This window comes from Stigmatopora argus, chromosome 10 (assembly GCF_051989625.1).
Source record: "Stigmatopora argus isolate UIUO_Sarg chromosome 10, RoL_Sarg_1.0, whole genome shotgun sequence".
Taxonomy (NCBI): Eukaryota; Metazoa; Chordata; class Actinopteri; order Syngnathiformes; family Syngnathidae; genus Stigmatopora; species Stigmatopora argus.
The window spans coordinates 8,373,450-8,388,857 of NC_135396.1; the positions used below are offsets into that span (position 1 = coordinate 8,373,450).

The window sequence follows — 15,408 nt, forward strand, 5'->3', positions numbered from 1 at the left end:
CAATGTGGATTTTGCATGGATGCTACAGTCATGTTTGTATTGAAATTACAGCCATCAGTATTGAAATTTACGCAAGAACATTTGCAATCCAAACTGTACAGTTCATTGACTGTGGGAAGTTTTAAGAGGTGAATATGTGTGAAATATATTCTTATTTATCCATGGATCAAAGTTATACTATTTGTCTTGTTGTGAATGCATGATAGATTCAAAATCATTCATTATCCACACTGTTAATCCTCAGAAGCAAAGTGGGGGTGCCAGAGCCTATCCCATCTGATGTTATATATTAGTTTGTTTCATTTTGTTTCACCTCTTTGTTTCAATCTTAGATACACTATTTTTGTCCATTTATATATTCACTCAATTTTTAATCAATTCATCTTTGAAACCATGTATCCTATTCTATTCTTTTGAGTCAATATTCATTCTTGTTTGATTTCTATTTTTATTGCATTTCCCATTATTTCTATATCATGATTTGTCCTCTATCAAATGTCTACTGTCTCTCATTTTTTGCAGCTACATTTGAATTTTATTAAAACAGAATACAAACAATAGAAAACACATTTTTATTACGTATAATTGTTTTATTTTAGTTTATTTCAACATGAAGGAAACACGGCAGCCTGACGGATGAATGGTTAGCCTTACAGTTCTAGGGTGGAGGGTTCGATCCCTGGTCGGTCCTCACTGTGTGGAATTTGCATGTTTTCTCCGGGCTTGCATGGATTTTCTCGGGGTACTCTGGTTAAGCGGTTCAGAAAATGAATGAAGTCAACACACCATAATTTACTTTGGCAGGGCTAAAAAAAAATGATGTAGCAGGGGAAATCTGTTGCTCTTACTGCGTGTTTGGCACCTGTGTTTGAGTTTTTTCACTGGTTCACATATGGAAAATAATACTCTCACCATGTGTGTTTGCATAGTGTATGAGCTCAATTAAGTGGTTTGTATGTGAGCAGGAGGGGTGAATGAATGCTTCAGTGTGTGTATATGAGTGTTTCACTGCTGTATATGAGAAAACGAATCATTTGTTTTTTTTTACTATTACTAGATGTCCAATACATTTGAGCTGGAGCGTCTGGCAGAGAATGATTGTTCCAATTCTAAAGAATTGGACGTCTATCTTGGTCACTGGCAGATAATTACTGAATTCCAAATTAAAATTAAAATTTAGCAAGCTCTTTTATTTTAACTTGGTTCATTTTTATGTTTGTTTGAATTCTTGCACTGTCATTATACAGCCAATGAGTAAATAAAAACGTTTTGGTTACGCGTCAATTAAAATTGAATTAGGTGCATTTAGCTGGACTGCAATCAGTTGTTGCAGTGAACCGCCAGCACACCGAACAATGTCCTATCTGATCCAGGGTCAGTGGGACGCCGTGTTCTCTTGATAAGTTCCGCCATTTCCCCCACCTCAGGCCCGTCTGCGTACTTCTTCCGTCGCTTCATTGCGCTACATCGGCGACGGCGGCACCAGGAGGCGGAGCGGCCGTAGGCAGGCTGATGCGGGGAAGGCATCCGGAGCGCCACAGCGGGATGAAAGTGATCGTGATAGCCAGGGCAGATGTTTGCGAACACCGCAACTCTTGAATGTGTGACGGACAGCTAACGGCGCAACGACACATTGTGAACGTTTGTTGTTATTGTCGCCACATTCCGCCCTCATTATAATAGCCAACTAGCTTAGCTCTCATTTCAAGCAGGAGGAGTCCGGCCAGGTTTCGGAAGGAGGCGGACGTTTCATTCTCCCTTCCGCTAGGAACTCATTGACCAAGATAAACGCCGGCAAGTGTGTGTTTTTTTGTTGTTGCTTTCGTCCCTGGGATTCTTTTTTGTATTGTACTGAGTGAGGGGAAGATGTCCGGGCAGAGCATTACGGACCGGATAACGGCAGCCCAGCACAGCGTAACGGGATCCGCCGTATCCAAAACAGTATGCAAGGCCACCACTCACGAAATAATGGGCCCGAAGAAGAAGCATTTGGACTGTAAGTATGTTTAAACGTCTCGGTTCTTCCCGATTGTGCGGAAAATGACGCTAAATGCTCCATCGGTGTACGTTATGGCGGCTTCGAGTACTAGGCCTCAAAGCCAGAGGCGCCGCTAACGTGCCAACGCTAGGGAACGACATCAAGATCCACGTTTAGCGTTTAATACAGCTAACTAAGCTACAAATCCACGCACGTATGTTTTGTGGTGACTCCTCGATCCGTGTTTGGTGTTGTTTGGGCTGGATAAATTGCGTTACTTGACTCCGTAGTCACGCTTTACCTGTCAGCTTGTAATTGAAGCCGACAGTTGTAGTCGTAGTAGATGCTAACGACGTAAAATGACAATATGAGCGAGGGCCCTGTTGTGACATTTCACAAAAATGGCACTATCAGCCTTCGCTGATCATTTGGGCGAATATTACTTTTTCATTGTTATTAATTATTAGGGAGGAACCTAACTGTCCCGTTTTGTCTCAATGGCTGATGGCACACCTGTTGTTCTGCTCAGGTGGTTCCCTTTAGCTGTCACCATTTATAATTTAACATTTAGAGCTAAGGGGGTAACGGGCAACTTTACATATTGCCATTTTAAATTCTAAAATGAAAAATCAAAATCAACTTTTTTACCGTTGCTTGTCATTGACAACAATATACGCTCAATTCATTTAAACTGGGTGGACTATCTGGGAATGCTTATCTTTCAATGCCATTGATGACGTAGACGTGCAATCCATTTTGACTAGGAGCTGTTAGATGGCTCTGTCAAGATGAATTGGACGTTTATAGCCGTCAACGACACCATTTTTACCTTATCCAGGATCTCAACACAATTACAATCACAACTTGAAACAGGACTCCAGACCCTACTTTCGATGTTTAATCTTGGTGTTAAACCCTAATTCTGCCTTAAAGTAACTTTTTATGTTGTAAAATTATCTTTTAAAGATTTTTTTTGTCCTTCTCTTATTTGTTTTAGCCAGTTGCCATTGCACTTAGGGTAACCCGGATTTTCACATTGCTCTTTGAGCCCTCACATAACGTGATTTATTTCACTACGGGTTATCTTTGTGTGTCATGCTGACGCAAGGCAAGTCATTCCCCTCTGTATGAATTATCCTGGCTGTCACAAGAGTACATTTATATCGCATAAAAAGCCCTGTCTCCCAAAAAAATAAATAAAAAGTATTCATGTTGACATGGTGCTTCTTCCTACATATTCATGCTCCTCTTCGCGCTTCTTCACTAGGCCGCACAGTCAGTCACCCATACTAACTAGCAGCCACTTCCCAAGAAGGTTATCCTGTCCTACTTTGAGGAGTCAAATATAGGACAGAAAAAGATGAGGCCCAATTACCTTTCAATATGATGATCCGTGTTGCTGAAAGCCACCGACATTTAATATAATTTAAAGAAGCCAGCCAAGGATCTTTGATTTGCATCCCTGGGCAGGCATGTTAAAAAAATGACATGAACCACAAAAAACTGGGACAGCCCATGTATGATTTACTGATAGCTGGCAGCAATCCTTATCAGTGAACAGAAAACATGAATTGAACACAGTATTTACTCATTGTTCTTGAAGGGAGGCTAATTTGGATCCTTTACGTTCATTCTGAAATCAAGAGATTGTAAGGTTCAACTTAAGGCAAAGGGGAGGAAAAAAAACTATAAAATGTATTAGTGCTGTTCAATATATGTATGTATGTGTATATATACATACATATATATACAATACATATGCATTGCCAAAGACACATGGTCAATGTTACTGCAAATGATATTTAGTTATTTTACTTTTTTTTTTTTTTAAGTGATGTTCATGCAAAAATTATCTTAAAACAATAAAGAAGAAAAGTGACCTTGTTTTATCAGCTGTTTTTCTGAGTTAGCTTGACCCAACAAGCGCTGTCATATGTCATCTGTTGTAGCTCAGCAGTGAGATAGCTGATAAGGGGAGAAAATGAGCTTTCCCTTGGACAAAATGACTACAAGGATAGATGAATGTAATTGTTTGACAAGGCGGGAGTTGCACAATGTAATGTGAATGACTCGGAAAGAAAGAAAAAACACGGACCCTTGCTTCTGCATGCTGCAATTTTGGAATTTATTTAGATTTGAGAGTAGTCTTTGTCAAACAATGCAATTTTTAGCATATTCTATTCACCTTTTTTTTTTTTTTTAAATAGAAAAGACTTCATAGAATGATTGTAGAGCTGTCATTGTATTTGCTTTAGAATTCCGTCCTTGCATGTGACATGCACATGACCTACTATATACAGTATACGGTTATAGCAGCATGAGGTATGCAAAACTCATATTGCCGCTCACCGCTGTGGTCTCTTCTGTTTATTCATAGTCTCCAGCAACAGCAGCAGCAGCAGGTGTTGGTCTGCACATGGGATCAATGTGCTTTTGGAAATACATGACATCACATCCCGGGTTTAGTGTAGTTGGAGACAAAAATATTAGAAGCTCCATTAGCTTGGAAGGCACCAAAAAAGCATCACTTTCATGAATTGGAATTCCTACTTCTGGTTATTTTTAGCAAGCATGTGGACAGGAGACAAGTCATCACATCGGCATATTTACATTGTATTACTTAACGTGGGAAAGGAGGGCGAAACAATCATAATTTTATTGTGCTTTATCAGACTTGATCCACTGCACCAACGAGATGAACGTGAACATTCCGCAACTGGCCGACTCGTTGTTTGAGAGGACCACCAATACCAGCTGGGTGGTCGTTTTCAAGTCGCTGATCACCACGCATCACCTCATGGTGTATGGCAATGAGGTAGGACTCACACACACACAAATAAATGCACACTCACTCAAGCTCTGTCAGATAATCTCACTACAGCTCAGGAAACTGATTTCAAGTAGATTATGATTGCATGTATTATTAGATTAATGCCTTTTAGTAATGCTCTCCCCTATCCACATATGCAGCGTTTTGTGCAGTATCTGGCTTCAAGAAACACATTATTCAACCTCAGCAATTTCTTGGATAAAAGTGGTTTGCAAGGTAATATCATCACCTCACTTGTGCCAGTTATCATTTTGACTCATTTTGTAATATGTGACGTGAATTTGTTTATTTCAGGATATGACATGTCCACGTTTATTCGGAGGTACAGTCGATACCTGAATGAGAAAGCTGTTTCGTACAGACAGGTTGCCTTTGACTTCACCAAAGTTAAAAGAGGGTAAGTCACAGAAAATCTTTATTGTATTACTGTTTGACGATGCCCCTTTTCTGAGGAAAGGTTGCTCAAGAGTCGGTAGAACAGCAAATATAGAGTGGTATAACTATGATGAAAATAAAGATCATGTTAAAATGTGGACTCATCCATAGAAGTTAACATTTTGTTTTTATCTAACCATCTTAATTGTGTGTAATCACTTGATTAGTAGGCTAAGCCTTACATTGTGGTGAGAAGAGTTAATTTATTCAGATGTATTTAAAATGCAACCTTGATTTTTTTTAAATACACAACTCTGAATTATATTTACTATTTCCTACCAGTAAAAGTGATCACAAATTTAGTTTTGAATATTGTCCAATCTCAGATTTTTTTTTTTGTAATTTCCATTCAACATGCTGCATCCATCCACCCTTTGCCTTTAAAATAACAAACCCATCATGTGAGGTAACATCTAAAAAATGTCCTTAAAAACCATTACGGAATGACATTAAACAGTAACATGGACGAATGCCACATTTTACTGGCAATGTAAAAGTAGCGACAGGAAAGCATAATTAAAATGGAGTCTCATTGAAGTCGTTCAAGTAAACAACACAACCTGCCAAAAATTAGAGCAAAAAAAATATTCTTTTTCTGACCACCTTACTGAATCTGCTGTCCTCACAGAGTGGACGGTGTCATGAGGACCATGAATACTGAGAAGCTGCTGAAGACTATCCCTATAATTCAGAACCAGATGGACGCTCTCCTCGATTTCAATGTGAGTCGGAGGTGAAGCCTCCTGTGGCACTGCAGCTAAAAAAAAAAGCTGGTGTACAAGGCTGCTGCATTGATGCTTTCTCGCACCAACGCCACAAAAACATAAATGTCATGTGTGCGCGCGTAAACCATGGCCGATTGCTTTGCTGCAGGTCAATGCCAACGAGCTAACTAATGGAGTCATCAATGCAGCCTTCATGCTCCTCTTCAAAGACTCCATCAGACTTTTTGCTGCCTATAATGAAGGCATCATCAACCTGCTCGGTAAGAATAAGCTTCTTGCCCCCTCCCTCGTAATTACACCGCCATGCACTATTCACCCTTTTTCAACACGCAGAGAAATACTTTGACATGAAGAAAACCCAGTGCAAAGAAGGGCTGGACATCTACAAAAAATTCCTCACCCGAATGACCCGGATATCAGAGTTCCTCAAAGTAGCTGAGGTATGATGCTGTTCTACAGTCTGTTTGTCAGGTCCCACGCAGGGAGAGAAAAAGAAAAAAAAAGTAATTTGGCTTGCTATGTGCCCTAAACAGCAGGTGGGCATTGACCGAGGAGACATTCCAGACCTTTCGCAGGTAAGCTTACAAGCTAGTCTCATGTGCGCTCTCTCTGACTTTACACTAACTGGTCAAAACATCAGGTACATGTGTAAAGCAGATCCAACACAAGAGCTGTATAAGATTGAAATCAAAAGAAGCATTTATTAGAAACAGCTCCTTGTAAATGCAGTCTAGTTGTACACCCCTGCAGACTATATTATGATAAATCCTGACAGCGCTGAAGGCAACAATCATTACAGGTCTTGTGCTGAGCTCATTAGATAGTGCTGATGTACTCATTGAGGTTCCAGGGAATATAAGGCAGCTGAACAAATGCTTTTGAGATGCCTCTTTCAACATTAACAATATTTTTTTGCAACCTGTTAGGTTTTAATATGGCCAACTTTGGACATGCTGTCTTCTCTCTGCATGCTTTTCCTCTTACGCATGCATTCACAGGAGGTGCACCCCTTCCTGTGCTTTTTTTCTTCTTTAATACTCCCTTTCGACCCTCTTCTTAAGCACCCCCTTCTACAGTAAATAAAGGTGTCAGTTCCACACAAAGGTTGCTGCCTCGTCAGTAGTCACAGTGTTGCACTTTGACAGTTATGGTAGCACACAAATGTACTCTAGGTGCTCCTCTGTCTCAAACGGAATTCCTGCCCTGACTGTCACCACCTTTATATTCTGTATTCTCCCTTTATCTTTCCACTTTAGTTCACAGTCTGTGTAAGTACTATCATTTCACTCTTATTCTCTGTTTGTGACTGGCTTCGCTGTTGTATTTTTGCATGCCCCTGGTTGTGTGAAACAGTCAAATGGATAGAGACAGACATAAGTGGGGACTTTTTCCCCATAGTGAGGTGTCAAATCAGAGAGGCTCATTTCCTGCAAAATGGCTGCCCTCTTGTGCTTAGTGGTTGGCCCATTTCAACAACCCACCTCTGACGTGCAGCGTTATAGTGAATCATCCCATACATGTGTTGCTCTCATGCGGATGGACTCCCTGTATGGTTGGAATGCAATTGTTGGTGCATCAGTGTTAGGCAACTGAGTCTCTGAGTTTCCAGATCCAACATGGAAAAATATATACAGTGGTTGACTGAACACTAAAAATTGTACATTAAGTTGGAAAACCCAAAATTTAGGACTAAACCCATGTGCTTAGACTAAGACTAATTTAGTGATAATTTGCTGAGATAAAGTCAGACAGATTTTTGGGGGGACAGGGGTACTAAAACTTGAGCTTGGTAGGGGAAAAAAAGTTTAAAAAAAAAACTTACCTCAGTGGATGCCATAGATCCTCATAAACGTTTATATTATACTTGATCTGATCTTGCATGGTTGCCCACCACTGTACTTCATGTGTACATGTTCACATATACACACATTTAGTAATGTGTGTGTGAGTGGGATGTTGACTGTCTCTTTTTACCGCAACAGGCTCCAAGCAGCCTCCTGGAAGCGCTGGAGCAGCACTTGGCTTCTCTAGAGGGCAAAAAGGTGAAAGACTCCACGGCAGCCAGCAGGTATTGTAATTTGCTTGTCACAGTCCATTCCCTTCGGGGGCCCCAATTGCTCGCATCCCAGCCCGAGTCTGTCCGTCCTGCAGGGCCAGCACTCTGTCCAATGCCGTGTCCTCACTAGCCAGTACGGGAATGTCTTTCACCAAAGTAGACGAGAGGGAGAAGCAAGCAGCGCTGGAAGAAGAGCAGGCCCGACTCAAAGCACTGAAGGTAGTAAATAAATACATTTTGCTGACCTTATTGCACTCTTTTGCCTGTCTGCCATATCTTAGTGTGTTTACTGCCTCTTGCAGGAACAGAGACTCAAGGAGCTCTCCAAGAGGCCCTCCTTTGCCACTACGGATACGTCGCCGGTCTCCACCGCGGGAGGAACAATTAACACAGCTCCAGCTATTGATCTCTTCTCTACGCCGAGCTGTTCCAATGGGTAACTGGGAAAAATTTATCGGACAAATAGCTATGCTTAATAATAATAACCAATAAAAAAACTTGATAGTAGACAAGGAGTTAAATGTGTGCTACATAAAGGGTTCAACATATTTCGTTGCCATCATGATTAAAAAAAGCTGCAGCTCTATTCTCTCAGAAGGGGTCAGCATAATACCGGGAAAATATACAGTAATACCTTGACATATGAGTGCCCCGACATACGGGCAGTTTGAGATAGTAAAATTCCGAGCAAATAGTTACCTTGATATGCGAGACAATTTTTTATATTCGAGCATACAGCCAGAGGCTGCTTATGAATTTTTTTTAAACAAAATTAGAATTAAATTTAGATTCAATTTATTTTTGAGGATGTCTGTATCGTAATCCAAGTTCATTTAAATTTGTTTATGTTACGAGCGTGTTGCCGTGGGAAAAGTCTCTTTCCCTCTCACTCTCCCCTCCATGAAATCATTATAGTAGTATTAAACATTATAACCACTAGTTATTTGTTACTATTTTAATAGATGGCGAGTTAGAACAAATAGAAATATAGTATGTTAATCCATTGTGTTTTTAGGGCAGTGAAAATGGAGAGTGACCTGTTTGATCTCCAGTCAACGTTCCAGCCACCCATGCAGTCCACCTCGTCAGGGCTTCCTGTGGCGACGGCGTGGGCAGGTAGAGCGTCGCCGAAACGGCTCTCGAGCGCCACCTGTTCTCTTTTATTGGATTTTTTATTTTTACTTGCTCTGCATGCTTTATTTTTCTGACGTCCACCAGTTCCTCTCCACTCGTTTTTTTTGTTGGTCTGTTTCATTTTCTCCTGTCTCACTCTTTCTCTCTCTCTGCCTGCCTGTAGATCCTTTCACCTCCACGGAAGCTGGAGACGACTCCATGCCAAACCTTAACCCTTTCCTCTCAAAACTCGTTGTCGATGCCTCTCACTTACCTGTTGTGTCTTCAGACGATGTTAGCTTTTCCACTAGGACATCTGCTCATGAAATGTTTGGTGGTAATGACTCATTTTGTTTCTCCTCATCGTCCTCGCTCATGTTCGTGCAGAAGCATGATGTAGTTTGTTCATTCCCCATTCTGCTCTAGTTTGGATGTTGCCTGAGTTGCTAAAATCATGCCTTTTCCCAGTGAAAACTTTCCTCTCTATATCAAGAAATCAGTCCAAGCTGAATATTCTCCTGCTGTAAAACATGATCCCTCCCACCAACCCGCTATTTTGATGACTTTTGGTTCTGTGGTGTGTTGCTATAGAGCATTTTAATGTTTTTCTTTTGACCAATACTATGTTTGATTCCCTAGATCGTTACAATCCCTTTATTGACTCAAACTCGTCAGTTTCAACCAATAGCAAATGCAAAGTGCGACTAGAACACTCCATCTCAGGTACTAAAATGGCAAATGCAAGTGTTGGACACTATGCAATACCTGACTTAATAATATTAAGTTGCTCCTCTCCCTTTACAATGACGTTCTTTCAATATTCCACTCTTTAGTAACTTTAAAAACCTTAACCCCTTTGCTGGCTATTTTTTACTACCTCCTTGCTTGGCTTGGTCCTGAAATACCTTTTTACTTTTTTTGCTCTGGTTCTTCCTCTCAATTTTCTGCTTCCTGTGGCGTGTCAGACTCCTTCTGTGGCCCAGTGTCCATTGCCCAGCACCTCCCACACCAGGCTCCCTTCCCCACAGAGCCCTCTACTGTAGCAGGTCTATTCAGAGGTATTAAAGGCTCTCTCTGTGAATCCAGCTCCACCCGCTAGTTAACAACTCCTATGCTTGTAGAACAGAGACCCGTTAGAGAGGCACCGCTTGTCTTAATCGCAGCTGCCTTCTTTTCATCTTAAAGGATACTCATCGCCTCAGCCTCCCCCCCAGCCACCTGCAGGTGGTCTCCAAGTGGACTTTGAGTCTGTGTTTGGAGCAAAAGCTACAGGCAGTAACAGCCTCAACGCTGACGGTAAGGATGCAACATGTGGGCAATGTATTGGTTTCATAACCTATTTAGAATGTGTTATTTTTATTCTAAGTACCATTTGCAGTTTTAATGTAGAAGCATTACCTCTTATGGAGGAGAATTAATAAATGCTTCCATTAAACATCAATCCAGGGTGTCCAAAACCAATTAAATTTTTGGTGTAATAACAAATAAAGCAGTTGGAGAAAAACTATAAACAAAACTAGGCCTTGTCAAATTGTTTTTGTTCACCAAAGGATATAAAAAACATTAACTAGACTTGACAGAATTTTTTGGAAGGGGATAAGAGAATTCTTGCTCTCCTAGACATATTCAGGAGAGTTGTGAATGACTCTTGGATTTTTCAAACGTTGAGGCCAATAATGGTTAGTGAAAAGGATAAGGATCTGAACAGGCTGAAAGTTCCAAATGATGGATTCTTGCTTTTTATTCCTAAATTTGATCCACTTATGTCTTGTCAGATATCACAGGAGGGATCTTGAAACCGACTGTAGCTGGTTCCAACCTGTCGTCCAGTCAGCAACCGGAGAAGCTGGTGTCGGACGACCTCGACTCTTCCCTCGCTAACCTTGTCGGCAGTATGTACACGGCGTAAGAATGTTAAGGGAGTCTCAGTGTATATGTCTAACGTCTGCTCCTTGTTTTCACCAGATCTTGGCATCGGAAATGGCACGATGAAGAAGTCAGTTTTGCCGTCTCCTACAGTTCATTTATATTGCTTGAAAATCACTCAACTCTAGCTGCATTAATTCACAGTGACATGCACTGGAGTCAGCCTGGTGAGAAGAGGATGACGGGCGGCACCAATTGGCAACCCAAAGCGGCCCCGACAACAACCTGGAATCCTGTCTCCATGGTGATTGAATTTCTTGGGCTGGGGAAACTATAACTAACCCGTATCACAGATGTGTCCCAACAAAACATTTATGCTGCCGGCCATCCACTGCTAAAAATACGACAACACAAACAGTTTATGTTGTAAACTACTTGAAACATTATCCCCTTTCCTATTGTGCTTCCTTATTGGGTTTGTTCGTGTGCAGAATTCCACACATTGGACCAAATGTCGGTCAATTGCTGAGTTCATACAACTTTCTGTATCGTCAGTGCGTTAACAACTCTTTCCTCACAGCCACCATCCATCATGGCGTTTCCAGCTACTACACCTACAGGCATGATGAGCTACGGCATGGTAAGTATTCTTATATATTATATCATCTATGTTTTTTTTTTACTGCAATGTTTAACGTGGAAAAAAAATCTTGCTTTTCCAGCCTCCACAAATGGGCTCCATGGGTATGATGAATCCTCCCCCCATGATGTACGGCCAGCCTGTTATGAGGCCGCCCAACCCTTTTGGCTCAGTGTCCAGCACTCAGGTGGGTGTGCTGAGTATTACTTGTATAAGCTTGTGTGAAATCATCATGCTGCGACATTGCCGCAACACAGATGATTGCGGTTTTAAGTGAGCCCGGGTCTCGGCTCCCAACTGCACATCATCTCCTTGTTGTTTTTATTTCTTTTTCTTCCTTGACCGCTTTGAGTCCAACCATTCGATTTTAACATCGTCGCTCGTCTGAACTAATCTCATCCTCCTCTTCCTTCGTCCGTCTGACTCTCTGACCTCTCCTGTGGCCCTCCTACTTCCTGTTTGTGTGTCTTCCTACTACTAGCCCTCGGCAGCCTCTAGTCCTTCCAGCCAGAGTCCTCTCCGAGCCCCCGGACAGGACCCGTTTGCACACCTATCTCTCAAGGATTTCTTGTAGAGCGTCTCTTTAGGTACTGCATGCCCCCTTCTGCTGGGGGATGCATCGCACGCGTGGCCTGTGATCAACATTCGTGTGCGGCAGCTTTCCTTCTTTTATGCCATCTTCACGCTTTTGTCATCATCTAACCAAGACACCACATGTTTGAGTCTGCATCCTTATTTGCTTAATTCACAGTTTTGACTGGAACGAGGCTCACGTTGCCCTTTTGTTCTGTCACCCATTGCATACTGCCATGAACTGATTTCATGTACTACTTTCTTTTCAAATGAATTTAAGACGGTAACTCTTTGCTAAGCCCCATTCACTGTTTTTTTTCTCCAGGGTGATAACTTTGCATTGTATAACTCAAAAAGTGACACTTACCTTCAAATATTAACAATATAGTGTTACAATATATTTAACTGCACATGCAGTAGGCCTCCCCCCAAAAATGGATAATAATAAACTACTAATTCCCTTTCCCCTAAAAAATAGAATGCAATATTATTTTGCTGTACAAAAGGAAAATCACAAAGTTTGAAGAATACATTTTCTGCGGAAGAGAGCTGTTTAATTATATCAACTCTAAGTTTCTTTTCACGTTTTATTACCTTTTCATGCTGGAAGGGTTTGAATGTGAGCTTTCATCAAACGGCTATAATTAAATGGAATTCATTCCCAAAAAGCAATTACCACATTGTGACTATACAGAAATATCACTACTTAATGTTATGTTAACATAGCAAGTTTTGGGGTGTAAACTTTAAAAAAATAAATTAAAAAAGTTACTTTAAAAAGGTAAATTCATCTATGCTCCTGAGTCTAGTGGCCTTCACTGGAAAGGGGCTTAACCAACAATCGCATTTGAAAAGGTGTTCTTAATTGAGTCCATTTACATGAAAGCCTGTCTTCTAACTTGTGTCACTTTCCTTTGCAGACGCAGTTCATGTAACTTTGAAGAGCTCGTCTCTCTTGGAAAGCTGAAGCACTTAGCAGCAAAAGGCTTTGTCCTCATCCAGGTCTCCGGAGGGACATTCACCCACCCCTCTTCCCTTTGCACACACTCACACAAAGACACACACAGAAAGCACCCCTCTAAAAATCATGTGAATAACCACGATGGCCGTCACTAACCATAACAAAGAGGATTCCCTCTCCATTTTACAGTTTCATCTGTAAAGGTAAAGTTCTTGCTGCTGAGAAACTTTGATGTTATGTATTTGGTTAAGAAAAAACAAGTACATCAGAAAAAAAACTAAACTTCGGTCGGGTGTTGGTCTAGCTGGGAGAGGGAATGGTTGTCGGGCGACAGCGACCTTCCCTTTTTGCTCCCCCCAACCGTCATGCCGTATTTATGCGAATGACGTTTTCACCCGATTAGTTTGTCTTTTTTACCGTGTTTACAGTAGACATTCCCTGTGTGTCGTTTGTATTTATTTATGGTTATAAAAGGGGCTCGAGTGGGGATTTATTGTAAAATCAACAGTTCATAGTAATGAGCATTGAACACACGTGGGAGTGCTTGAGCATTAAAACTTATCATCAAGAGGTAGAGTGACAAATAGTTATTATATAAAAGACACCTATTAAGCTGAATGATAGAGCACTAAATATTGACTTCGGTTTTCTTTTTTTCTTTTCTTTTTTTTTTACAATTGCTAGATGAAAAAGAAAAAAAATCACAGGCGCCATTGTGCTGAGTGCAACGGTTTCCACTAAAGCAGGGAAACAACATGGCACGCAATTCAATCCTAAACACACGCTCATAATATATAATAATTAAGGAATAACAAATTTAATCTTTTTTGTTGTTATTGTAAATTTAGTATTGCCCATGGGGACATGTTAGAAAAAGGGTGACCCACCCCTGCGCTAAATCGTACATAATGCGTTCTGTGCCTATATAGGGGGTCTTTTTTTGTTTGTTTGTTTGCAAGTTGAGGAACATTTCACAAACCATCCCGACATTGACGGCGGCGGTCTCCATTTTGCTCTAATAGCTTTTGGCACGTCATCGACTCGGCGAGCGCGCTCGAGGCTGCCTTTACTCTCTGAATGTGAAGAGTTGTCTTCATGTTGCACACATCTTTCCTCGCCGCCCTGCTCTTCAAAACGTGTTGGATTGGCATGTTTGATGTAAATGAATTGTATAGAAGATCAAAATGAATGCTTGCTGGTGCGGGGCGGCGGCGGATGTGGTGGAGTGACGAGCGCTGTTGATCGGCGCTCTGTGTAAATAGAATAATTAAGACAAAAAAGTGACTGTTCTTTGATTGCAAAAGTGAAAGATGTATGAAATATGAACATGATTCAAATCCAATTTGACTCTACCTATTATGTCTGATTCAGGATGAAATTGCAGATCTGTCATTAGAACCTGTAGCAGGTGACCACTTAAATTTTGTTTTTTCTTTTTCAAATAAAGAGCAGCTTCCACAAAACCAGTTTTTCTGTTCCCGTTTCCTTTTGACCGCGGCGCCACAAAACTCATTTAGGCAGGAACAAATGCTTATCTCTGCTCACTACGGACTTTGTTCAGAATTCAACAGGGCTCAATCCTCTGGCATATCCTATTTACTTTTAATTCTTTTTGCTAACTTCAACGGTAAATGCTGGGTAATTACCCAACCTTTCAGCAGTATTTACTTTTTGCTTTAGATTTGAGCTGGGGTTACAGAAGCTGTTTTAGTGGGCCTGGTCACCAAATATGTTGACATATTTTGGTTCATGTAGGTCACACTTTGATACCAAATCTTAATACTAGTATGGTAGTAATAATAGGTTTGCTTTTTTTTTTAAATTTTCGCAGCCATATCTTGTCAACATTATCTGCGATATTTGAGGGATTACTGTATTGTGCCCTGTATGACCCAAAATATGTTTTAAAATAATGTTGCATTATTTTTTTCTTATTACTATTGTATTGAATGAATAAGTAAAGCTATAGATAAGATTAAAATGAATAAACGCTGAAATCGATCAGTTAACCCCCACTAAGGGTTTATTTAAAAAAAAAAAAAGATAAATGTAAATCCTTTAAATGGTTAAATCCAAAAAGCAATCACAAGTACAGAAGCTTAATATTTTCCATTTTGCATGTTAACATATTTCTGTTTTTTATTTAACGAATCCTCTCTTTGTTTAATTAGTCTGGAAGGCCAAGACATGACAACTAAAAGTGCAGAACAGGTATGGGTGTGGCTTGGGCG

General features: G+C 40.7%; 1 protein-coding gene across 16 annotated transcripts; it reads left to right on the plus strand.

Annotated features, from left to right (window-relative positions):
* The first annotated feature begins 1,346 nt into the window (after window positions 1-1,346).
* picalmb (phosphatidylinositol binding clathrin assembly protein b) lies at window positions 1,347-14,643 on the plus strand. 16 transcript variants are annotated; one of them, XM_077610873.1, is made up of 23 exons: window positions 1,349-1,996; window positions 4,651-4,793; window positions 4,949-5,024; window positions 5,103-5,205; window positions 5,872-5,965; window positions 6,117-6,228; window positions 6,302-6,408; window positions 6,502-6,543; window positions 7,951-8,036; window positions 8,120-8,243; window positions 8,333-8,460; window positions 9,040-9,140; window positions 9,322-9,474; window positions 9,777-9,860; window positions 10,103-10,195; window positions 10,323-10,433; window positions 10,913-11,029; window positions 11,103-11,133; window positions 11,208-11,307; window positions 11,584-11,643; window positions 11,726-11,830; window positions 12,125-12,230; window positions 13,137-14,643. In XM_077610873.1, exons 1-22 carry the CDS (start codon window positions 1,867-1,869, stop codon window positions 12,215-12,217), a joined length of 2,193 nt encoding a protein of 730 aa, XP_077466999.1. In that variant the 5' UTR covers window positions 1,349-1,866; the 3' UTR covers window positions 12,218-12,230; window positions 13,137-14,643. The 16 variants fall into 16 exon arrangements, with proteins under 16 accessions (XP_077466994.1, XP_077466999.1, XP_077466993.1 ...); XM_077610871.1 differs by having other exon boundaries at window positions 1,353-1,996; window positions 8,327-8,460; XM_077610868.1 differs by having other exon boundaries at window positions 1,347-1,996; window positions 4,949-5,205.
* Window positions 14,644-15,408: the final 765 nt, after the last annotated feature.

Bases quoted from the DNA above. Each gene is read 5' to 3' on its own strand.
- picalmb (XM_077610867.1), top strand. From the start codon at position 1,867: ATGTCCGGGCAGAGCATTACGGACCGGATAACGGCAGCCCAGCACAGC. The intron at 6,544-7,950 runs GTAAGCTTACAA...TTACCGCAACAG, and splicing joins ACATTCCAGACCTTTCGCAG to GCTCCAAGCAGCCTCCTGGA. The intron at 11,644-11,725 runs GTAAGTATTCTT...TTGCTTTTCCAG, and splicing joins GCATGATGAGCTACGGCATG to CCTCCACAAATGGGCTCCAT.